General features: G+C 37.7%; 1 protein-coding gene and 1 long non-coding RNA gene across 7 annotated transcripts; one reads left to right on the top strand and one right to left on the bottom strand.

Annotated features, from left to right (window-relative positions):
• Positions 1-21: 21 nt before the first annotated feature.
• On the top strand, positions 22-25,635 carry SPoCk (secretory pathway calcium atpase). Of its 6 annotated transcripts, XR_001770969.3 has the most exons (5): positions 22-484; positions 17,164-18,877; positions 23,187-23,502; positions 23,558-24,548; positions 25,112-25,635. XR_001770969.3 is itself a non-coding variant. In XM_017177108.3 (4 exons), exons 1-4 carry the CDS (start codon positions 188-190, stop codon positions 24,255-24,257), a joined length of 3,027 nt encoding a protein of 1,008 aa, XP_017032597.1. In that variant the 5' UTR covers positions 22-187; the 3' UTR covers positions 24,258-25,025. The 6 variants fall into 6 exon arrangements, 5 of the variants coding, with proteins under 5 accessions (XP_017032597.1, XP_017032598.2, XP_017032602.1 ...); XM_017177108.3 differs by lacking the exon at positions 25,112-25,635 and having other exon boundaries at positions 23,558-25,025; XM_017177109.3 differs by lacking the exons at positions 22-484; positions 25,112-25,635 and adding an exon at positions 8,005-8,319 and having other exon boundaries at positions 23,558-25,024.
• On the bottom strand, positions 14,753-15,255 carry LOC138928291 (uncharacterized). Its single transcript, XR_011444797.1, has 3 exons — positions 15,126-15,255; positions 14,956-15,050; positions 14,753-14,901 (listed from the first exon to the last, which is right to left on the bottom strand). It is a non-coding gene; the product is annotated as an uncharacterized lncRNA (long non-coding RNA).
• Positions 25,636-25,703: the final 68 nt, after the last annotated feature.

The raw sequence follows: 25,703 nt of genomic DNA on the forward strand, positions 1-25,703 counted from the left end.
GCGAACACGAAGAAACTCGCACTTTGTTGTTTCGAAAGCCATGTTTAGTGGTCCGGACCGCTGTTAACGCGGCAAAACGAGGCGAAAAAAATCGATTGTGTCCGTGTGATTATTTTTGTTTTGGTTTGGCAGCCGTTTTCGTCGACCCGCTCGGCTCCGGCCACATGACTCATGCCAGGCTGCAACAATGAAAAACCACAATAAGTACGCCAAGTTGCCCCAAGACCTAGATCTGAGTTTTCACAACGATTTGGACCTGCTGCCGGACACTGCGGCCGACATCGACCTGGAAATAAATGCGGACGACTCGGATGTAGCCGCCCTGAACCTGAACGTGCCCCCGGCTCTGGAGCTGGGCGAAGAGGAGACTGTCATCTTAACTGGCGAGTCGACGGCAGGGGCCGCGCGTAGACAGCACTTTGAGCCGTTAGAGTTCCTGGGCAAGAACAAAATCTGCGGTTTGGGCAGCGACAGTGTCGTCGAGGTGAGTTTGTTCTGCGGCTATCTGCCCTATGGCGGTTGCAACTTGTGGCTGGTTGGGATTCCATTTTCCCAAAAACGTCTCCAGCGAAATGCAAAGAATGTGAACCAGCAACAAAGCAAAACAAAGGGCAGCAGGCTGCGAACAAGGCAGCCATGGGGGTGGGTACTGAACGAAGGCGAAAAAATCGATAAGCGCCAACGAAATATTCTGCCATTTGTCGCAGCCCCGTTTGCCCACCAGGACGGTGGGCAGCAGTATGCGCGGACCGGGAGCGGGTTGCAAGTTATCGCTAATGCAAATGTGCTCCGACATTAATGGAATTTGTGTTGACGCGGTCGGGCGCAGATTATGTATGTGGAAGATAAGAACTATGTAGCTAGCTTTACAAGAAGGCCAATGTTCCGTAACGAAGGATTTCGGTGCCAATCAGTACATTTTTCAAAAATTTGTGACGAAACAGCTGGTAATAGCTAGATCATTAATGGAAATGCCATAATAACACAATATTTAGTTATTTTTTTTGTAAATTTGTTGCTGAGGGTCCTGTGGATTATAAAAAAACAGTTGGTTTGCGGGGTACGTCGGGTTTCATTCGGTTTGTTCAATAAATATTATAATAAATTAAAAATAACTCCCTATCTTTCAGTTTTAGAGTTATCTCAATAAAATTTGGTAGATAGTAGTCGTCTAGCCTTGGTATATATGTACATATGTATGTACATATGTATGTACATATGTATGTACTTATATATAAAAGTAAGGACCAGAACATACAACTATATCATAATGATCGAAATGAAATTAAAACTTTACCGTTTGTAACATATTTTCATCTATTTCGAGACATGGAAATATTTCAAATATTACATATATGAAAAATTGTTTTATACATATGTATCTCCTATAAGATTTCATTTTTATTTGACCAAAATGGATTAATTCTTAATAATCCAATTGCAAACTACAATGGTATACAAATTTCGGCGTGTCGAAGTAAGTTGCCTTTCTTGTTTTAAATGCCTTTTTATAACCGGTACTCTAAGGGTACAAGGGTTTTATCGCTAAGTGCCAATCGAAAATGTATGTAATATCCGCATCAGCATCACCACTCTAATAAATTTAGCCACGTCCTTCAGTCCAGATCTCAGAGACAATAATAGGTAGAGGTATATTTCATCGAGGATAAATTAATTATAAAAAAGTTTTTTTTAACCATAATTTAGCTTTAAAATATCTTAATATATTTAAGGGTTACGCTTAATTTATGTGGAACTAACAAACAAAAAATTGTCGTGACTATACCTTACGTTATCTAGTGAGATAAGGCTTAAGATGTAGTGAAAATTTCAGGTGAAAAGAGTAGAAAGACACGAAAATTCAACTTTTTAACAAGACCATGTATCTATCTATCTTGAATCTATCAAAAACATCAAAAAGATCAATTGCCGATTTTCTAAGTTTTCTTTTGCCTCCACATCGACGCTTAGAATTCCCAACGGGTTCTAGGTTAGGTCTAGTAGTTGTAGCTCCTATTAAGTACTGTGGTTATAAGAAGCCATTTATGCATTAACCTTTTGAACTGGGAAAAAAGTACTCTTCATTTTCTGATCGGGAAAGATACAAATATATATAATATGTCAATAGGTTGTGGGGCTGTTTGTGAGCTCGGCTCTCGAAACACCGCCTTTTCCGATCGCTGTAGTGCTAACAAATACTTGCACCAAGTACGGATGTTTGTATGTTCCTCTGACCTCACTCTACTTAGTCTATTTTGGCCTTCTTTCTAGGGCACGTTGACCTATTTTTACTTCTCGTTACCAATTAAAGTGCATTCATGCCCTTTCGTCTGGTACACCTCATTATTGTTGGGTTACACCGATATAACCCAAATTAGTAGAAACGAGCATTCATTGCTAGCTTAACATGTGTATATAGTATATACTATATACATAGTTTGTATATAGTATATACTATATACATAGTTGTTCTTATGGTTTTACTAAGTTTCATATTGAGGCCAAGAGACTGAGCTGAGGTGTACCTGGTGTTGGGCGGTCTTTTGAGAAAGGAAAAATGCTGGGGCCGATGTCGAAGCTTGGGCGCAACACTGTCACATGGCTCCGTTGCGACATGCAAATTTATTCACAAAATGCCTTTGTGCAAAATGAATTTATAACACGGCCACGGAAATAGAATCCAAACCCCTTGCAAATGAATTGTTGTAAAATGCTGAGATACATTTAAGAGCACTTATTTTAATTTTAATATATAGACTGCATTAAACTGAGCGTGCTGGAAGGATGTTAAAAAGGAAAGACGGAGGTCTGCTAAGCAAAAGAACGAAAAGTGTTCTTGCTGAATAAATTTATTTATTTGGATAACTTGACTATGTGTAAAGCTTTGCCAAGTTTAAGACGCTTTCAACAATCGATGGATGACAGCTATCAGGGTTTAAATTCACGGTTAAAAGGCCCTACCGCCGCCTTGCAAAGGGAAGACCATAGGATTCCTTGTTCTGGTTTCTGCAGTAACTAGATGATAAGTCAAAACCCACGGATGCTCATATTTTGAACATTTTTGCAACAGAATTCCAAAAAAATTTAACTAAAATTTCATTTTAACTAAGTGTTTATCCCCTTCAAGAGCAAATACAATCAAATAAAATTCAATGTAAAGAAATAATTTCAAACGTGATTTCGGAATGGTGATGCAGAAGTTAAATACTCTTCTATATTTCTTCTGAAAATTTATAAATGCGTGATCAGCAACATCTGACTAGCCGATGACCATTTCTAAAACTATAGAATCAAATGTAAATTCAACGATATACCGGTTATAAAAGTATGCTATTGACCAATCTTGACGAACATTTTTCAGTATTCCTTTTTCTCGTTTTTTTTTTATTAAAAAAGTTTGAGAAAATGAAAATATATTGAGATAAAATAAAATTGTATTTCTGTTTCCAAAAAGGGCCATGAAATGAGATTAGATTAGAACGGTCAGAAAATCATAGCGCCGTTTACAAGGGTATACAAAAATAATCTTTTTATTTATTTATTATTTAGAATAGCAAATATCTGCCATAAAAAACCTATATCCTTACCTCTGACCGGAGAAGGAGTGTTTCTTAACAATATGCTCCGACTCACATCAGGTGACCAGAGGCAAAGATAGGTGTCTTAGGATATTATTTTTATTAAAATCTAACAACAAATCTAACAAATCGTTGTAAAGAGAACATAAATCGCGAAAAGGATCATGTGCCTCAAAATTTGTTTTACAAATATCCAAAGCTATAGGCCGAAAGTAACGTGATGGCCTTGAAGGAAGGGATTAAGAAGTTGACTGGAAAAAATGTGTTCATTGATTAGTTTATAAAAGGAACATCACGCTGTGGTAGGTCCGACGATCCTTAAGAGAGGACAGTCCCCAAAGGCGTATTCTATCGGGATAAGAATGTCTGTCTAAAACCCGAAAAGCGAACATAAGGAATTGTTTCTGTACCGATTCAATAAGGTCTTGATACTTTGTATATGTAGAGATATATAGAAGTTTTGTGGTGTAGGGGTCATCAAATTCCTTAAACCATCATTTTACAAAAGCAAAAATCCCTTTAGCTTTACATACAATTATACAGATGTGATCGGTGAAGCTCAAGTTGTGGGTAAACAGAACTTCAAGATCCGTTACAGAATGGATACGTTCAAGAACACTCGTCCCAATGGAATAATTGGCATGGAAACAAACAAGAGTTGTTAAGAAACAACAAATTGTGAGTGCTACATATTAAAAAAAAATTACCTTTTTTATATGGGAATCATAGGTTATAGCCTTGTGTCTACTTTTCGATCAATGTTTTCAGATTGCAAGTTTCGTATCTTAAGATGCGAGTTGTGGGTTTGATATCGGTTGAGGCGATCAACAATTATATTTTTTATTGTGTATTTCTACAATAAAGTATATTGTCATTTATTATTTAAGTCAAGTAGAATAAAAAGGTATGAATATAGGGCCGTGGGAAACTTTGCATATTTAGGACGTTGCGTGTGTCTGAGACCTGGAGACATTAACTAAAAACAAACTTTAATCTTGCTTAATTTTGAATATCCGCGATAAATCTATTTTACAACGAAATCCTAGTGCAGTAGTCTTGTTTACCCATTGATTAATTAGTTTTCAGCATTGGCAAAATTACCTTAATATAAAAGTAGCTGAACTTATTTCAAGCCAAAAGAATAAAATACGCCCGGCTCGAGGACAGAAAATGGCAAGGCAAATGGGAAAGGTGTATCTGTGGCGCAACACAAGTTGCCAGAGAAACTTTGTTGACGACTAAAGGATACAAATGAATTTATGTTTGCCCCTCTCTACGGCCAATTAAAAGTGCAAATTATATTTGCCAAAGCAAATGTAAAAGTTACCACAAAAAAGCTTACGCTAAATTTAAGCTACAATTTACCTTGCAGCTTGCAATTGTTGGCCAACCATTTCGAGCTGTAAGGTACTGTACACAAATGGTATAGCTGTACGATTTTTAACCAAAAGTGTACTTGTTAAAATTTTAACTTTAAGCTTAGTAGGTATACTTATGTATGTATTACTTATATACATGGGGAAATAACTGGATTCTATTATAAATTCTGAATTGAAATTCCTAGTAATAATTATAAGGTATAATAATAAAGTGCATAAAATAAATTGCTGGTCCTTAAAGTCTATAAAAAAATATAAAAAAGACCTAGTAATCAATGTGGTGGGAATGTGTCCCAGTTAGAGCTCGTGTCTTAGACAGGTGACAGCTGTCGTCTTAACTGACATTTCACAATATTATGTTGAGCAATGAGAAGGCTGTTCACTCACTTCCCTTCGCAGGAATTCAATTGTGACGCACACATCAAATGAACACACGAAGGGAAGAAAGCTAACATCGGAAAGCCGAAATCGGCATACCCTTCAAGTTAGTAACGAACGATGGGCCAGTTCATAAGGAAATACCTTCAAAATGATATTAGAGTTCTTCTAATTTGTGGTTTCTGCAAATGTCACAGCACTAGCTAAAGTCTTGTATAGCCAATAAACGATTTCGTACTGTAAAATCGAGGAACTTGATCCTCAAAATATAGAGAATATTATTTTCCTTTCCCATTATCCAATATTTTCACTAAGAGGGCTAGTATTCCACCTTCTGATGTAGTCCCACGCTTTGAGACTATCTTATATTTGCTTCATTGATTTTTCGAGTTTGGGTTTTTCGTTAAGTGTGCCTCGAAAAATGTATTGTATAAAGCATCAATACGAAGGCAACATACACAAGGCACAGTCTTAACTGACGTGTACTGTGTTAGTTACCGTACCTAAATCAATTCAGCCCCATCCCCATAAAACACCAGTTCACTCTACTGCGTATGACAAAGCACGCACAAGGAATGAATTCTGCACTTCCGCTGATAACTTTTGGGTGATTCTGAGCCACGAAATAGTTCAAACGATGCCACTGGAATACATTAACATTTTGTTGAAAGCTCTTAATTTGTCCTATTTAATTTGCATTGAATTTGCATATTTTATTGACTGATTCTGAACAGTATTCAAACAATGAAATAGAGAATACTGTCTAAATTGTCCAGAAAACACATTGGCTGTCATCGAGGATGACAATGATTGCATGCTTTATGGGAAGTTGAGACTCAGTCGTATGGCAGGCCCTCTTTCCTCCTGTAAACTATGAGTATCATGTTGGTTAACGTTTGGAAAAAAGGAAAAAAAAACTTTTAAAATTGTGGTCGCTGAAACGTACAGAGAAGAGAGGATGAGTAACATACCTCTGCAAACACCGTTCATCATTTTTTCGCTTCGCAAAGCAGTCTGCCAGCTAACCATTCCCTCCGGTCCCAGGTTGTTGTTATGTGGCCATCTGGATCCGCTTGTGACAATAGCATGAGTCTCATCTCATGTGCCAGGGACAAATCGACCACTCCCCGGCTCTGTTTCACTCTTATCACCAACTGACAAGCACACGGAAAGCTCAGGCACCACCAGAGCTACAAGACCTGAATGAGTACCCGATCCTCGTGCACAATTTCTGGTGACACTCTCTGAGGGAATTGCCTGAGGGCAGTAGCCTCCCTTGTCAGCAAGAATTCGTTTTGGGCCAAAAGTATGCAGCAGCTCTTTGAACTGTAGCCCAACCTTAAAGCACGGAGTGAGTCTTGAGCATAAAAACTGCCATTTTATTTGTCTCCCCAAATGTAAAACTTGCCTTCCTACTAGTTCGGAATTAGAAAAACGAACACCGGATAGGGCACGACGGACAGGACGAAGCAAAGCACAGTTTATAAAAATAATTGCGGTTCGTATTTGCCAGACACATCACCTTCCTGTGGCCCCGACCTCCATAGAGGAAAATTCCACTTAAAGCCCGAAGCTTCCGCAATTTTTGTATGCACTAGATTCGGAGGGAGGAAGTGGTCGAATCCTGGGAGACGGAGGTATAAGCCGTGCTAATGTCGGCCAACCGCATGCAGTCTGGGAAACAGATACCAGTTCGGTTAGTCCTGTGGGGAGGAAAGCAAACTGTGCATGGCAAGATTTACCTCGTGTACAGGCACACATAATATTTGAAAACACTTTGGCAACGAAGTTTAGTTAGAGAGTCGATTATGAACACTGCCTGTTAATGCCCAAATGTATGCGGGAACAGCTGGCTTCAAACTCTCGCAAATTAGATGCTTTGCTACTTTATTTTTATTTTCGGGTTCCTTGAGCTAGGAAGAGGTCCATTCACACAGAAAAACGGTTACTTGTCACCACGCCCCTAGTTCGTGATTAAAAAGCATTAGGCAGCTTCGTCCGGAGATGGCCAACCTTATGTCGGTTTATAATTTTAAATTGGAAAAGTTATTTGGCAAAGTTATAACTGGCGCTGCTATTCTCCGCCGGCGGCTTAAAAGTTATTCTTCATAGCTTAAAAGGTAACATATAAAGCAGCACTCTATTCAGTGGTTGTTTATTTAAAAAGCAAAAAGATCCCACTGTTTATCAACCAAAAATAATAGTTTCGAGTTTTGATGAATGAAGTTTAAAAAATCGAGAATTTTATGTTTACTTTAAAATAGAAGTAGTATGATTTCCTACTTTTAAAATGATTACTTAAAATTAAGTTGTAACGGTCCCTGATTTTTGTAATCCCAATCGGATTATTAGATCAGTGGAATTATATGGGCGGAAATGGAGTCCCTGTTATATGCTTGAAATTGAGAAGTTCAATTTCGAAATGTAGGATATTCAAAGATATGTAAGAAAGTAAAACACTGATTGGAGACTGATTTGCTCGAAACATTTTATTTAGAAGTACTTGCTGGTTCGAATTGAATCGATAAACTCCCGTCCGAATAACAACTCTTACATGTATGATCCTCAGTTAATTGTTTCATTTCGGTTCGGTCTCTGAAAAATTATATATGCAATATCGACAGGACTACAAGCGCAGATGATTAATATAATGATTGGTTTCCCAACAGTCATTACTTCATTGAGTCTTACTTCAGTCAAAATTAGTTGAAATGTTCCAAAGCGCGCAGGCTCTCCGAAGAAGTCGCAGGGTTACGTTGGCAGGTACGAGCTCAACAGTTCAGCTTGACCAGGTCGAGGAAGCAGTTACTTCGAGTGGGCTCCGAAATCGCTGTCATAGTGCTAAGATTAAGGACGACAGTCAGCTGAGAGCGCAGCTGTCTAGCGAAAAGCTTCAGCAGCAGAGATATGTGGAAAAGGATAAGAATTCTGGTGGTGCTGAGGACATACATAATGATACCGATGTAGAGGACTCAGACGACCAGGTGAGAGGCATCGAAGAGCCAGCTGTATGGGGTTTGATGTGACGTAAGTCGTTTGACGAAGATAACTCGTTGGCCGTGTCTCTGCATAATTTAGTAAATAATATGATGGGGTAAGAAATGGATTTAAAAAGGGTCTTATAAAAACCCCTAAAAGACTATGAAAGATACCGAATTGTGTTACGTCTACTTCCGGCAAATAGAAACCTAAACATTTGATTAATAAATACCCTTCTGCCGACGTTTTCCTACATTGGAGACTAATTTAATTACATATAGACGGTCTCATTGTATTAATCCCTTCTTCTCTTAATTCGCCAATTACTTAACTAATTATTAAATAATTTATTATTTATATTTGGTTTATATAACCTATAACTATAATTCTTCACGAAAAATAATATCGGAAGTTCTTGGTATTAATGGTGCAATCTTCATTTTTATCTCGCCTTGCTAAGAGGAATTTTTGTTGTAATTTTAAAAGGAATGTCGGATTAAGATGATTTAAGTGTCGCACGACTTTAGTATGTTTAGACCGTTCGCAATGATAGTTAGTGAATATCATATCATACCTTTACTCCTTCGTTTACCCTAAGAACAAAGCTTCTGAGCAGTTCAATGTGCGCTTTAGGAATTAATTTGTTTTGAAGAGAACAAGACAAAAATGTTCTTACCTATTTTTTGATTATCGGTTGCTCTCACCCAAAAAGTGATCGCCTGGACCCAAAACTTGACAAAACTGAATGATAATATTGATTTTTCAATAATTTGTTTAATTTTGCAAGCCGCCAAATCATTATTTGCTTCTCGTCGAGGAATTTCTTTTCGGTCCGGCATCCTGATCCACCACTGTACTCTTTAGAAAAGGCCTCCTTTTAAACATTTTACTCTTTGTGGCTTTCCGCCTTGCTTCCCTAATGGAGAACTTGTGGATTCTGAGTAGGTTGCTGGGAACCACTTAACAGCTTTCGTTGCATTGAATGACTGACACGTGGGAACGAACTTTCTAGTGTGGCAAACATATTCCAGATGCTATAAGTAGCTGCAGCGTCAGGGCGTCTCGATTTGGATGTGTCTTCCCGAAAGAAAATTGATTTTTCTACATCTTTCTTACCTGCAATTCCATGACCTGGATTTAACATTTACTGCTTGGTTTGATTTTTATTCGTTTACTTTAATTAAAGCCTGGGAAAAATAGTTATCTGGTATACTTTTGCAAAGCGTATAATAATTCTAGTCAGAGGTAGGAATATTTTGACCTCAAAATGTTTATCATCGTCAAAACCCGAGTTTGCATTGACAGGACTTTTATTCATAAGTCTCTATGCCCTTATCTACGCTAATTAGTCTGCGTTTACAGCTACACATAAAAAATGAATACTTAAAATCGAAAGCAGCCTTTAATTTATGGTTAAATCGTAGACTTTAAAGTATATGTAGACGGCTTTATCATATAGTTGTCAGAGCAACGATAGGTTCCATTTCGTATTTCACCGGTGCGTTTTGAATATCTAAAAATAGATATTAGATCTGAATGTCTATTAGTATGCATACCCTGGTCTGGTCGCCTATGCGTGGCGAGAATGCGACCTCAGGACAAGACGAGACCAGGACCACACCACCCTTCTTGCCTCACGACAAGCAGTCTACAATTTTTATCTCGTTTCGACTCTCGAGTGTCAATGTGGGGACTTCCTCCCTTGTTGGGAGGCGTCGTAAACTATTATAATGGTCCTGTCCCTCACCCAGTTTTCTTTTTCGTTTTCTCTAAAAAAGCTTACGTAGAAACTTGTTTGTTTTTTTTGTTTCATTCAGCGTACAAACTCTTGTATTTGGACTGCAGCGCATGCACTAAATAGGTATTTAGCCTTCGCTTCCATTATGGCGGCTGCAGCGCATCTCACATGGCCCATGGGTCGGGTGTGGCTGCCCTTATATATGCAAATGCCATACTCACCCCATATCGAATTTGATCAACCCCAATACATTGGGTCTCGCTCTGTATACCTTCTTAGATATACATATATAAGTAGGGAAATAAGAAATAAAGTCTGAGTAAAAATGTAGTCAAAAAGAAACCAACGACATATTTTTGAACGTTGAGATGAGTTTGACTCCACGGTGTTCACTTCAATATGCAATAAGTACGGAGATAATAGAAATTGGAGAAAATTGTTTAAGGTCTTAAAACATAGTTAAAAAAACGAATAAATCCACAAATGCACCAATCTTAAATAATAATAAAAAAAAAGAAATCATCTTCATCATGAGACAACATACTATCTCAGAGACTATAAAAAATCCAGACCTTAATAATCTTAAATTCGTTAACAAGAAAAACGGATATCTAGTACATTTACTCGACTGTGGTAGGTTTCTTAGTTGCTTTAACAAGATTTAGTGTCAAGCCACCTGTTTTATCGATACTTTGATATGGAAACTATGTTATAACTTTCCTGTATTCGTCCGCTGCAGTTTTTTGCCTAAGCGCGTAAAATTGTTCTTGTTTTCAGAGTCAACGTCGCTTGACATCTTAAACATGACTATTTGCTCATCATTAGGGGTTAAGCTTTGGTGTCTCCTGTTAAAAAAATTAACAGTTTTTCCTCTTACGCTCACTCCTTTTGCCTTATTTTTGAGCTTATACAAACTTTGTGAGCATTCCTCTTTGTGCATCCGGAAAGCTCGTTAAAATTCTCATCGTCTGCGGAAGCTCGTTTTTGCAAGAATAAAACGAGGCCCTGGCCCTCAAGCACATAGCCCAAGAATAATGGCGAGCACTTGTTCACCATCTATGGCACCCACAGCAATGTTCTTCTGCCATTAACTAAAGTATTGGTCTACGGTTTTTGAAAACGCCCTCAGCTGCATCTACTGCTTCCCATCAACACGGTCGGAGTGGTCCGCTGACCATGATAAATGCGTCTCTGGCTAATAAAGTCAATATATCAAAACTTTTAACTTTTTAACTTTTAACTGGTTTAACTTTTTAATGCTGAACCGAAAGTTTTTTATCGTGCTTAAATAAATTACCTTTTTACCTTAATTAAAATGTATTTCAATTTTGTCTTCCTGTGTAAGGGCGTACTTCCAAAGTCAATTTTCTAAACACATGCATAAACACAACTGAATTCGGGTACATTTAACATTGCCTTCGAATTCAAACTAAATATATAGGAAACAAGCGCCAAAAAACAAATTTTACATTATAATTGAATTTCTCATTCTATTGTGTTTAATTTTTTAGTTCTTATTAGTTTTCAGCCTGGGCTAATGAATGTTTTGGTTTTTATTTAAAACAAATTAATTAAATGGAACACATATTATGTGCTTTATATTTGTTTCGGATACTAATTCAAATTCTATTGTTAACTTGAATTGTTGGGACAAAGATAAATTGTTATAGAAAATGTGACGCCAATTTCTGTTAAGCAGCTCCTGCTCTATTGTGTACTTTTTAAAGTTCAACATCGATTTAATGAAGCAACCAAGCATTTTTTATATATCTACGTATAAATGTTGAGTTTAAAACTTTAAAATTTTCAATATGTATAACATAAGAAAAAAAAAATAAGAATAATAATAATAAAAAACGAGCCAAGATCTATATATTTCGGTCCAATGGCCGAAGGTTCCGAGGGTCTTATAACTACTATATATTTAGTAACCCGTTAAAAGTTAAACCATAAATCGTAATTAAAAACTATACTTTTTTATTTTTATATGGTTGAAAAACAACGAAATAATTTAAATTTTCATTACACTTACATTAATTTTACATCTTCCATTTACATTTTCCTATAAATTTACCGATCGTTTCAAGATAAGATTAAGAGTATTGATCAATATATTTTACAACTTTCAATATCTTTTCATATTTTACTCACAACAACAAAAAGTTCCCCGCAGTTTTAAGAAGGGGCCCGGAGAGACTTTCCCCAAAAAACATTCACTTTAATGACTAATTTGCCTGTTTGCATAAAATTAATCAATATTATAAACTATTAGTACATTTAAATACATAAATTAGAAAAAAAATTCACCACAGTCGGAAACAGCTAATTTAGTTACAAGGAAGGGAGGGCGCCCGAATGTGGATACTTTCAGGCCCTCATTTTTGTGTAGTCTTATTAATTAATCAAATTCCTTATATCGATATTTAACGAAAAAAAAATTAAAGCCCATTATTTTGACCTTATGTGTATATATCCTTACGAACGTATTTCAACCGGAAGTCCAAAGATTGAGAAAAAGGTTTATAAATACATACTTATGTATGTACTATGTACATGTGTACTTACATAGAGTGACTTGGAAATCCGATCAGGAGTTCTCGCACTGGGGTCCAATTAGAACATTAGCATATATGCTAATTGAAGGGCGATACAATAGAGAGCGCTTACCGAAAATACCGCCCGAGCAGCGATCGCCGCAGATAACGATCATGTAATTGAGTAATTAACGGTGGCGAAACAATTGTAAGTGAAACCTCCAATAAGTACCCATCACATCCCAGTGAAAACTTCCGATAGCTGTGGGATCCGATCATTATCGTCTGAACTTGAGCCCAACAAATACATACATCCATATGCAAAAAAAGTACATCAATGAGAGTCTAATTAAAATTAGCGCGCTCTTTATTTTCTCTCTCCTGAACTTCAGGTCTCGCGACGCACTATGGTCAAGCTGACCACTTTTTTGGTCAAAATTAATAACTCTGTCAATTTAAGAGATATCAGTTTGAAGTTTTACCAATCGTAATATTTTAACTATAGGGTAATATTGGATCAAAATTATTCGGATCAGAAAACTATATCCCATAGCTTTCATAGAAACTACTTAGAAAATTTTCAGATAAATGCATGAAACTTCGTTTACTTCAAGATTATGTCATTTTAACTAAATTATAAAAATTTTATAGAAATCGAAAAAAGTGGAATTTTCTTTATAATTGAATAAAAAATGGGATATAAAAACTTTCTACCATTCTAAATTTTGTTTTGACAATGTATCCTATTAGAATAACTATATTTGATCAATTTTGTTTTTATATTTATCAGTTGGCATAAGTTTAAAGACGTTTTTACAGAATTCAAGAAAAGTGGTCAAATATGGCATTACTCACTATATGCTGTTAAACAAGAACTAATTACTCTACAACACATAATTGGTTTGGGACTAGGTGGGACTCTCTTTATCTACCTTTTAAAAAATTAAAAATTTTAATTTACGTTTTTTAATACTTTTCTTTTATTTATTCTTTATTTACAAAAATTGTGTTAATTGTGTTTTTGCCTAGTAAAGTGGTTGGCTGGACCATAGTGCGCCTTAACAGCACCATTCGTGCTGTTAGTGCGCGTCTCTCACTCTCAGATCGTACACGTCGCTAGATCGCGCATTGTTCTTGCATTTTTGCGCGTGAGTGCCACAAAAGCTTACAAAAGAAAACAAATAAAGGAAACAAGGGCACCGCGTTTTGTTAATCGAAACAACAGTTCTATGTGGCACAATCAATAAAACCTCCCTTCCAGTTGTTCCGTGAGTGAAAAGAAAGTGTGGCGCTCAACTGCTGTTCTGTCTCTACCGTTCTTTCTCGGTTATTGTTTGTGTCGCTGCTGGCGTTTTGTGTTGTTGTTGTGATCGTCGAGCTGTGTGTCGGCCCATCGTTTTTTTAATCTGCCGCTGTTACTTTACCTGTCCGCATATCTGTTGTCTCTCACAGCCACATCCACATTCACAGCCATATTTACATGCATTCAATCAATTCATTTTCCTAACAACTACCTGATAACTTTTTGTTTAGTCGTGTTCCGAACTTCCGACGCCGGTGACTTCGATCCGTCCTCTGCGTCCACCTCCACTTGACATACTTCATGCTAAGTGCACTGATCATAACTTTTCGGTTTTACAAACTCAAGTGTGTTCTTCAGATTGAAAGCTGACCATAACCACCGCCGCGCCCGGGCATCCATGGCCACGTTATCGTTTTCCTAATGAGAAATGAGAAAATAAAACTTGCTCACCGTTCTCCAGCAACTCATCTCCCCTTACACGCGTCTGCCCCTCAGTCTCGTTGAAAGAATTCATGATCAGTCTATCGGACAAGCGAATTACAGTGGTGTGATAGTGCTTTGGGTCTTTTAATGACCTGAAGCGAGACTTAAATCATTAGATGCTTAAGGCGAACTTGCACTTGAATGTATATTTTTAAACAGATAAGACATAAATTTGTTAATTAGATCAGGTGTTACTCTTTTTATCAGTACAAACATGGACACCGAAGTCGCACCTATAATTAATTTTCTGGTGCTGTAGGGAGAAGAGTGATCTTAAGAAAAACAACATTGTTATCCTACATTGAAAAATAAGAATAAAGTCTTAAATATTTATTATCCATGCTGAGAATCTTTAAAAATAAAAATAGTTTTTTCTTGAATACACTTTCAGTGCTATTATTTTGAGCACAACTGTGAATGTTTGTATGCGTCAACCGACAGCTTCTGGATTCTAATGAGCCACAATAAACATTGTGGCCAAGTTTTGATTTCCGTTTTAATAATTTGCCATCATTCCTGATTTGCCCATCTATCCATAAATAATAGTGCTGAAATATTATAAGGAAAAAATAAGCATACCTACTGGGTGACGAGGAGTCTGGAGATCTTCCCGGCTGTAACTCTGGGTCCCGTGGCTTTGGGTAGTCCGGCTCGCGATCCCCGCGCACGTCCCATGTGCTGTAAGATATTGGTAGCCAAACGTTAATATTCATGCTGACATCTCGAGCGTGACAGATAAAACAAGCCACTAACCCAAACTACCGCGCGAACGTCAAAGGCCGGAATCGATTGGCGTGCATTCCGGCAGGCATCCACTCCCGCGCGCTAATGATAAGAATTCACCCCGTCGTCGATTCTGTTCCACGAAAATGATAGTCATCAATGCTTCTGACGTAAGTGGTCCCCACTAACTTGTACATTGCACACATGTATGTTTGGGTTGGCTGGTGTGGTTTGAACCTAAGTGATTTTGTAGTTTTCTGATATCTATAAGTTCCCTCTCCTTACAGAAGCCCTGAATAATGCTCAGAGCCAGACATGCCATTTGTGTGTACATTGAAGATCAGGTACACATATAAATATTCGTTTTGTGAGCGTCCATATCCGATTCAGCTTTCCGCGGGGGCTGGGGAGTTCAAGTTGCTATAGTAGAGCTCGGGACTTGGACAATGCGAATTGTTGAAGTTCTTGGTAAAGCATTTGAATTGTTAATCGGACCAAACTTGTTAGAATTTATGGCCCAAGGCGGGATTGTAAATTACTTGCAAATTAGCTTATGTAATTTGTATCTTCGCTGAGAGGTTGAAGGGATTATCCGCTTTCGAGACGAGAACTACATTATAGAGCTGCAAACTGGCATAGCTACTTATAAATGCTTTAGACAAAGATTTAGTTTCTTTTCAAGTTTTAAAAATGATTTTCTTTATTTAAATAAGGCCGGACTGAAATATTTTTTAAATAAGATTATATCTTAACTGATACCTAAAAATTTTAAGATATAAGCAGTTTTTATAATTAAACAGTAATTTATTTAATTCTATAAAAAACGAAGCATTTAATAATTTAGTAAAAATCGGCAAACCTTTCCCTGTTTGGATTCCCTAAAATAATGTTTATAGATTGGGAACGACAGGGCTACTTTGCAAACTGCATGCGCATACAACATAAGGCTTGCCTGTATTTTTTATGTAAATAAGGCAAACTTCAATAAAGATTTATAAGAATTGGTATATAATCATATAATATGTAATTATTATATAATTATTATGTTTAAAATAAGTATTCTAAGCGATTGCAAAAAAAAAAAAAAGGATTGAAAAAATAATATGCAGCTGCCGAGCACATAATTTGTCCTGTTGCCTATGCAGGTCTGGGGCTCTGCAATGCCTTTGGCTGTGTGGATATTATTATAAATTATAATTAGCGGGCAACAAAATCAACAAAAAAGAATTATATTAATTATTTTGCAATTATATATGGATTATTTTCGTGGGTAACAACTGCTCATGTGCTTAAATAATGCATTACGTTTTATCCCCCATGGCACAAGTTGGCCAATTTGGATTTAATGAGAAATTATTGTCGTTTCAAAATTCCAACGTTACAAATGACTTTATAAGTCACAGGCAAAAGTTGTATCAAATTTCAGACCTCATGTCGCATTTTTGATCCCATTTAGGGTGAAGTAAATAAATCAATAGATAACATGGAACACGTTAGAAAAGTTAACTTAAAGGTGCCCTTAAGGATAAGGATTCAAATATATATATATAAACTTTAGTTGAAATACTCTTTCAATTAGAACAAATAAGAAACAAAACCTCCGAAACGAATGCTTTAAATGTTAAAAAATAAAACGATTCGATTGTGTCAGTTCAATATTCTGCACTTGTGGTATACTACTTTTAAATAGTCATAAAAGTGGAGTCTAACTCATTTTTTACCAAATATTTTACCTTTAGCTTTGGGCAGACTTCCAGCTACCATGTTGAGCATCTTTATATGGGCAATTCCTAATGCAAATGTAAATCCTTATGCAAATGCAAGTGTGCGTCTGCAAGAATGCTAATTACAACAAAACATTCTGAGCAACCAATTCACATTACATTTTAAGGTATCTTTCTAGCGGGTATGTTCGCAAGAAAATAAGATTATTCATTTTTCAAATTTAATTTACAACTAGTAAACAGTAAATAGGTTTTGCTTAGTTTATGCACTTGGTAATATAATATACAGAAAAGTTTCAATCGACTCTGACAAACACCTCTAATCTATCTTTCTCTTTTGACAGACGGGTCATACCCTCACACCTGAAATGCTGCTATCCACGTCGGAGTCATCGACCCACAGCGCCTCCGAGGTGGCTGGACGATTGCAGGTCGACGTGCGGACCGGCCTAAAATGGACGGAAGCCAAGTACCGGGCAAAGATTATCGGTCACAATGAGTTGCTGCTTGTCGAAGAAGACCCAACCTGGAAAAAGTATATTGAGCAATTCAAGAACCCGCTTATCCTACTGCTACTCGGCTCGGCCTTGGTCTCCGTGATAATGAAGCAGTTTGACGACGCCGTCAGCATAACCATAGCCATTCTGATCGTGGTCACGGTGGCCTTTATCCAGGAATACCGCTCGGAGAAGAGCCTGGAAGAGCTTAAGAAGCTGGTACCGCCCGAGTGCCACTGTCTGCGTGAGGGTCGACTTGACACGTTTCTGGCTCGAGAACTAGTCCCAGGCGACGTAGTTTACCTTAATGTAGGCGACCGCGTTCCTGCCGACATCCGGCTTTTTGAGGCCGTGGACCTATCCATTGACGAAAGCAGTTTTACCGGCGAAACGGAGCCGGCGCGCAAAATCACTGACGTCCTACTGAACAACACGAACGTCAAAGACCACAGCAACATGAAGAACATTGCCTTCATGGGCACGCTTGTGCGTTGCGGCAATGGGAAGGGCATAGTAGTCAGCACCGGGGAGCGCAGCGAGTTCGGCGAGGTCTTCAAGATGATGCAGGCCGAGGAGGCTCCCAAGACGCCGTTGCAGAAGTCAATGGACATTCTGGGGGCCCAGCTGAGCTTCTACTCCTTTCTCATAATTGGCGTGATTATGCTGCTAGGCTGGCTGCAGGGCAAGCCGCTCTCGGAGATGTTTAACATTAGCGTATCATTGGCCGTGGCCGCCATACCAGAGGGTTTACCCATCGTAGTCACGGTCACGTTAGCGCTGGGCGTTATGCGGATGGCTAAGCGCAACGCAATCGTTAAGAAGCTGCCGACAGTAGAGACACTTGGGTGCGTAAACGTTATTTGCTCGGACAAGACCGGCACCCTTACGAAAAACGAGATGACGGCCACGATTATCATCACTTCCGACGGCTACATGGCGGACGTGACTGGAGCCGGCTATAATGACCAGGGCGAGATTCACATTCGACACTGCAACAATGTGGAGATGGCCAAGTCGAACATCACGAACCTTCTTGAGATCGGGGCCGTCTGCAACAATGCCTACATCCAGAAGGGCACCTTGTTGGGTCAACCCACCGAGGGAGCCCTGGTGGCAGTGGCCATGAAGAACGGCATGTACGCCACAGCCGAGAACTATGTGCGCATCCAGGAGTACCCCTTCAGCTCTGAGCAAAAGATGATGGCCGTCAAGTGCATCCACAAGTACAACAACAACAAGGAGGAGATCTTCTTCGCTAAGGGCGCGCTGGAGACCCTGCTGCCGCAGTGCACAAAGTACCAGTTCGGCACACAGACCGTGCCGCTAACGAAGCAGAATGAGTCCGAGTTTCTGGCTGAGGCATACGAGATCGGGCGCAAAGGCCTCCGGGTACTAGCACTAGCTAAGGGACGGTCCATGCAAGACCTCATTTACTGCGGCCTGGTCGGCATTACTGACCCTCCAAGGCCCTTGGTGCGTGAGTCCATCGAAATGTTGATGCAAAGCGGCGTGCGGGTCAAGATGGTAACTGGAGATGCGCAGGAGACAGCGTTGGCGATATGTAAGTAACTGGGGATTAGTGGTGTCTTGGCTAAACTAGTAATAAAATTTTAGTTGGAGGTTTGCAATAAGCAAACGAGTAGATCTAGACATGTCCATCTATCTGTCCGTTTCTACCCAAGCCAGTCAGTTTTGGAGCTTTTTAAATTTACGTTTGGAAAAAGTCTTTGTTTTATTATCCATCGTAGTCGTAACAGCCCATTTGATGGCTAGAAAAAAGATATTACTTTTGTTTTTAGCATTTGGGCATTTCTATTCTGTCTAATGTGACTGATTAAAGTATTCGAACATGACACTTTCTCAGCGAGCTGTTTACACACTAGTTTCAGTGAAACACCAAGGAGTATTTTAATGAAACAAATTTTCAATTGGGCATGCGTTAATGTCCGTTTCTTGTGATAATAATTTCAATCAGAAATACAGATGATGTTTTTCACTAAAATAAAATTCAAATCACGTTTTCTGGAACGGTTCAAATTTTTTTAGAAATGCCATGTTTTTATCTACTCTGAGATTAGGCCATTTTAATAGGTAGAGAGATCGGATCACAATATAATGTGCCATAGAAATGGCAGGTAAATGTATAGGAAAATCTATGGGTAAATGTAATTTACTTTTATAAATTTAATAATTTGTATAATTTATATTATGAGGTATATTTTAACGCTGAGATTTAGATATTTTATATGATTTTATAAACATTTTTTTAATTTGATCAAAATGATATTTTCGTATGTATAAATGTTTATATATCCCCATGTTTGGAGGGGGTGGCTTTAAGTTGAAATGCACTCGATATTAAAACACGGAAATTTTCGGGGTTTTGCGCGTTGTGCGTCGGATGTGACTATTAAATAATGTAATTTGGAACTAAATACAAGAGACTTTACCCTGGCTTAAAAGAGCGGATTGGAAAGGTAACAAACTTCGGCTAGACAAAGTTAGCTCCCCTCTTTTTTTTTTTTTGCTCATATTTAATACTATGTCTGAGAAACTAAATCCTGTTTCTTTTCCGTTTCCGAAGATTACCCTGACTCAAAGTTCAATTATAACCTCTTTAGGGTGCTTGTTGTTAAAGATGCCTATGATAATTCATTTAAGGGACGAGCTTTACCTTTTACAAAAGTAGAAGTCCTCTTAGAGAGAGGGAGCTCGGGAAATACAGTAAACATATAAAAAAAAACATTGAATAATATTCAGTGAATATCGTTTCTACTATTTCTAGTCCCCAAAGTCGTTCGTGTTAGTCATGGTTTATTAGGAAATGTATTCCCATTTAAAAAGAATATACTGTAAGGTTGGGACTTAAACGATACAAATTTTAGCATTAGAAGGAATCTATAATAATTACTTGCTGAAATAAATGTGGATACGTATAAAGCTTTTGTGTACATAGCTCAAATGATTCCCTGAACGTGGAAAGACGAAACGGGAAGCCATGCCCAGGTGACTATTCCTCTTTGATTTTCAAAGTTGTGGGACCACATCTAATATCCTGAGACAAAGAAACGAGGAAATCCACATCATCGTTGTCAATAGTCAGCAGACAAGAGTGAAAATAATAAACTGCAAGGAGAGTTCAACCCCAAGTCCGTCATCTGCATCCTTCTCATCATAGTTGCATCTGTCGTGGACGGAGACCCGTCCTCTGCATCAACTGCGAACATTGTTCGGGTGCTCTTTATTAGGTAAAGGAAAATTAATTTCTCTCTGCTGCTTTATTGAATCCGGTCGGTTTCGTATTTTTTACAATTTTTACTTGTTTACTTTACCCGACTAGTAAAGGAGCCAAACTCCAACGCTAATTCAAGGAATCCTGTTCGTCTAGGAAGAAACACTGGGGCTGGGTGGGGATAGACATCATTTGGTTTCGCTCTGGGTATTCGTCTAAAATGGATATATTTTCCTGGGCAGTTAAGCTTAGTGATGTGCAGGGAAAATACCGAGAACGGATACACAATGGTTTTCCATTCATGAATTAAAGCTTAATCACGAGTTCCAGAATGAAACATCGTTCAAAACTGATATCAAAATGTGTATACTTCGAACGACAATTTAGACAATAGATACAATACAATACAATACAATAGGTACAATAGATTGAAAGCTTTTTATTATTATTATTGTCGTTTGTTACAAATTAATCTGTTGTTATGCAATATAGCACTATTAGCGGAGATTGTTTATTAAATATAAATTATTTTATTTATTTTCCAACAGTGCCATTTAATGCCTATGCGATAAAAATAGCTATAAATAGCTATAAATATGCGCTATAAATAGCTACAACCTCGGTTGTAATGCTCCTATCGTTATGAATTTTTGTGAGAGTATTCTCTATACTCTTGAGAATACTTTACTTACTTAAAGAATATGCAATAAAAAAATATTTTTTCATCTATCACAACTGTATATAACCCCTTAACGGCAAGACAGATAGCATTTTGAACTAATATTAAATAATAATATTAGTAATAATAAAAGTCCTCATCACCGCTTCAAAATTAGGGGCCGATAGCGATACTGGTGCTTGCCATCTTTGATATCTTTTGCCGGAGGAGGACCGTACCTGAATAACACCAATGGCAGTGACGAGCGGCTTATAATTGTCTGAAAACCGGGCAAAAGACGAAGCTGGGGATGCAAGTGGCTGAATGCGTTTTAATTACAATTTCCTTTTGCTCATTTTGCCGCGTATCTCCGTTGTGTTCACCCTGTTGCTTTTGCTGTTTCTGTTTACTATTCAGTGCCCGCGTTGACTGGAACAATATTCTACAAGGCACCTGGAATAGAATGGGCTCCCTGCACATTTCGGCGAGACAAATAAGCGGGCGCCATAATGAAAAATGGCGACGAAACTTTCACAAAGGTTATCATGGGGATGTTGTTGTTGCTTTGCATCTGCTGCATCCGGTTGAGCTCACTTAGCGACGAAGCAGGAAATTAAAATAGTACATCCAAACAAAAAGTCATAATCTTTAATTTTCAATAAAAAACTGAACATTCTAATCGAAATATTATATTTGTTATTCTTCTACCAATTTTTCAAAAGCCTATTAATTTGTAAATTATTTTTTTTTATTCGTAATTTTTTTTATTTTTTTTATTTTAAAGGCTCAATATCTTAAGAATATTTTTACATCGATCATAAGAGAACTGACGCAGTTATGAAGAGTTAAACGAAGGTCGGTTGGTGTTCAATGCATGAGCATCACAAGGTTTAAAACGTTATTCTGAAAAATGCCATTTTGAAAATAGGTGTACACGATAACTCAAAATCTACTGAACCAATTTATTTGAAATTTTTAACATAACTTCATTAGATAAATCTACAGGTACTCACGTCGAGCTTTTTTTAATTTTTAATTTTATTATATTTTTTATTTAACAAATTAACTTAATTTTTTAGTAAAAAATCGGGGATTTGACTTCCAATTTTGATAAAAAATCGGAAAAAAATTTTAAAAATAAAAACGCAACGTGAATGCCTTGAGACACTTATCCTTTAACGAATGAGGTATAATTTTTTTTAGATCGGATGATTCTGTGGACATTTATGATGTACACCACAAACCAACTTTTTTTGAAGGCGACTCGGGAGGTTCCCTATAAATCCTCTACCTCTAAATATTTTTCAATACAAAATTTGTCAAAAATGTTTCAAAAGTTGTAATATTATATGGTTGTTAATTCATTATGCAAACTTTAGCCGTTTTGGCACAAAATTTTTTTGAAAAGTGGCCCGTTTTTCACATAATTATTATAATTTTAATAATTAACAAGAAGGAAGGAAGAAAACACACACAAAACAGAGTTTTATTACATTTTACCTATACTTATTATGTTTACAGTTTGACAGTTACAGTTTTACATTCCCATCTTTACTTTTTCTCTTCATTTACCGATTGCTTCTATGGCAGCTATATGATATAGTTGTCCGATTTTTATAACATTTATACCAAAATTCTAAAATTATATGAAAAGCTCATATCTCAGAGTAGATGAAAATACGCTGAAAAACAACGAAGTTATAATTTTTTCTATTACTTTTCCTATCGTTCCTATGGCAGCTATAAGATATAGTCGTCCGATTTTCATAAAATTAAAATCGAAATTCTGAAATAATATAGATTGGCCATATCTCAAAAATGATTCAGAAATGTTGAAAATCCGTTATATTTCATAAATTTGAAGATTTATATGTCGACCTTTTCGTCAAAAATTAATACAGTATTGATATAGCGATATTTTCGACCAATTCAGCTTGTTATGATTTTAATACATTTTTTCTTGTTTTTTTTTTTTTTTAGCGAATCTCATTGGCATTGATACAATACACCACCAGACGCTGTCTGGGCAGGAGATAGACCAAATGAACGAGCATCAACTGGACAAGGTAGCCAACAATGTGAGCGTCTTTTACCGCGTATCACCGAGGCACAAGCTGGAGATAGTAAAGTCCCTCCAGCGCACCGGAAACATAGTTGGCATGACTGGGGACGGCGTCAACGACGGAGTGGCTTTGAAGAAGGCGGATATTGGTATTGCAATGGGCAAGAACGGCACTGACGTGTGCAAGGAGGCCGCGGATATGATTTTGGTCAATGACGATTTCCACACCATCATGTAAGTATAGTCATAAATGGAGTGAGAGTCTGACTAATATATCGACATTTTACAGTGCTGCTATCGAGGAGGGCAAGGGCATTTTCTACAACATTCGAAACTTTGTTCGGTTTCAACTGAGCACCTCAATCGCTGCACTGGCCCTCATCGCCTTGGCTACTCTGATGGACATTGCCAACCCCTTGAACGCTATGCAGATTTTGTGGATCAACATCATAATGGACGGCCCCCCAGCACAGTCACTTGGCGTGGAGCCCGTGGACCACGACGTGCTGAAGCAAAAGCCCCGCAATGTAAAGCAGCCCATGATAACCAAGTCGGTGGTGGTTAACGTGCTTCTAAGCGCCAGCATAATAGTCTTGGGCACGCTCTGGGTGTTTCAACGAGAAATGGCAGACGGGACGCTGGGCAAGACCAAGCGAGACACGACAATGACCTTCACGTGCTTCGTGTTCTTCGACATGTTTAATGCTCTTTCCTGCCGCTCGCAGACAAAGAGTGTTTTCACCATCGGCCTAACTACCAATCGCATGTTCCTGCTTGCCGTCGGCTTTTCAATTGTCGGCCAAATGCTGGTCGTCTATTTCCCACCGCTCCAGATGGTCTTTCAAACAGAAGCCCTAACGCCCTACGACATATTTTTCCTGGTCTCGCTCACCTCCTCCGTGCTGGTGGTTTCCGAAATAAAGAAGTGGTTTGAGCGCACCATGGAACGCAAGATGTACAGCACCCGTTCCGAGCTGGACTTTGTATGACACAGCGCAAGCGCTAGAGATGAGTTGCAAGTGCACCCCAAAGCCGAGTAACTTGAAAAACTTACCACGAAAAAACCCACAAAAAAACGAAAAACGAAAACTATGCCAAATAAAAGCGAGGTGCGTGGTGAATGTGTACATCTGGAGCAGAAGCATGGGCCGTTACGGATGCAACAGGGTACCGGAGATGTGTGTGTTTATCCTTTTGATTTTTGAACCGACAAGTCAATAAGAATTTAAAAACGAAAGCTGCTGAAGCTGAGTCACGACAAGTTTTTCCAAAGCTTTCAGGTTTGTTCTTAGCTCTCTGCTGCTTTTGCCTCTTAGTCGTATACACTGCAACATTTAATTTTCTTTAATTTTATGTAATGACACTGTATTGTGTTGATAATGTAAGTAGACAAATTGTGTTTCCAACTATTCTTTGCATACCTCACTTACTACGACTATAAAGTATTTACAAATTTGTCCAAAGGTGTTTCTGATATCTCAGCGTTAAGCGCCACACTGATCACTGGATCAAGTTCTCCCATTATTTGAAATTATACTTTTTCGCTCACTCCCTCTTTCCAATTATATTCTAAGTTCTCTTTTAGTTTTAATCGCTTCTTTAGCGTTTACAAATTAAGGCAATTGAAAGTGTTAATAATTTATGAAAAATGCCGGAAAAACAAGTTATTGTGATATTATTTTAAGCACATTGACCAGCTCATCCCATACGTTTATGTTGATTTGCATCCGAGCTTGTGGAACCGTATACATTTTAATTTTGAAAAATAAAAACTTAAATTTTTAATTCAGAACTATTTAAACATCGTTTTTCTGTATTAACACATTCTTGAATTCTTTCCCAGGAGCGAAGCAACCGATTAGTGATCGTTTAAGAGAATAAAGCTAAATTCAATGCTGAAGACTTTCCAGCAGACAGACGGCAAGGCAAGGACTATAAAGAGAAGCTAGGCGTAGTGGAGAATTTCCAGCGGGTTTTTTTTTTTTGGTAATTTTGATAACTAAGTTATTCGGTATTGTAACAGCAAGCAACAAATTTGTGTACACCAACCGCAAATCAAATCTCTAGCGTGTTATCAGAACAAATACTTTTTGGCAAAATCAGCTCCAGTTTATCATTAACTGGAAACTGAAGATCATTAAAGACGTAGTATACATGCAACAACAAATTTATTCATTTATTCAATTATATAATGCAAAATAAAGGCTACATTTTTACCATTAATTAAGCGATCCATTTTTATTTCTAAATATTTCAATTTTGTTTCATAAAATGCAATCGTAAATCATTCAAACAGGATAAACACTTCATAATTCGAATAACTCAATTTCCTTATTCCTTTATTTCATAAAATAGGTTCTGTTAACTGGTCTTTACGAAAGGCAATTATGGAACAACTGTCAATTTATGATTTCTTGATAAGATGATAATCTTAA

The sequence above is a fragment of the Drosophila kikkawai genome, chromosome 3L (genome assembly GCF_030179895.1).
Source record: "Drosophila kikkawai strain 14028-0561.14 chromosome 3L, DkikHiC1v2, whole genome shotgun sequence".
Classification (NCBI taxonomy): domain Eukaryota; kingdom Metazoa; phylum Arthropoda; class Insecta; order Diptera; family Drosophilidae; genus Drosophila; species Drosophila kikkawai.

Excerpts from the sequence above, each read along its gene's own strand:
- SPoCk (XM_017177108.3), top strand. The coding sequence starts at position 188 with ATGAAAAACCACAATAAGTACGCCAAGTTGCCCCAAGACCTAGATCTG. Across the intron at positions 18,878-23,186 it reads GGAGACAGCGTTGGCGATAT|CGAATCTCATTGGCATTGAT; the intron begins GTAAGTAACTGG and ends TTTTTTTTTTAG. Across the intron at positions 23,503-23,557 it reads GACGATTTCCACACCATCAT|TGCTGCTATCGAGGAGGGCA; the intron begins GTAAGTATAGTC and ends GACATTTTACAG.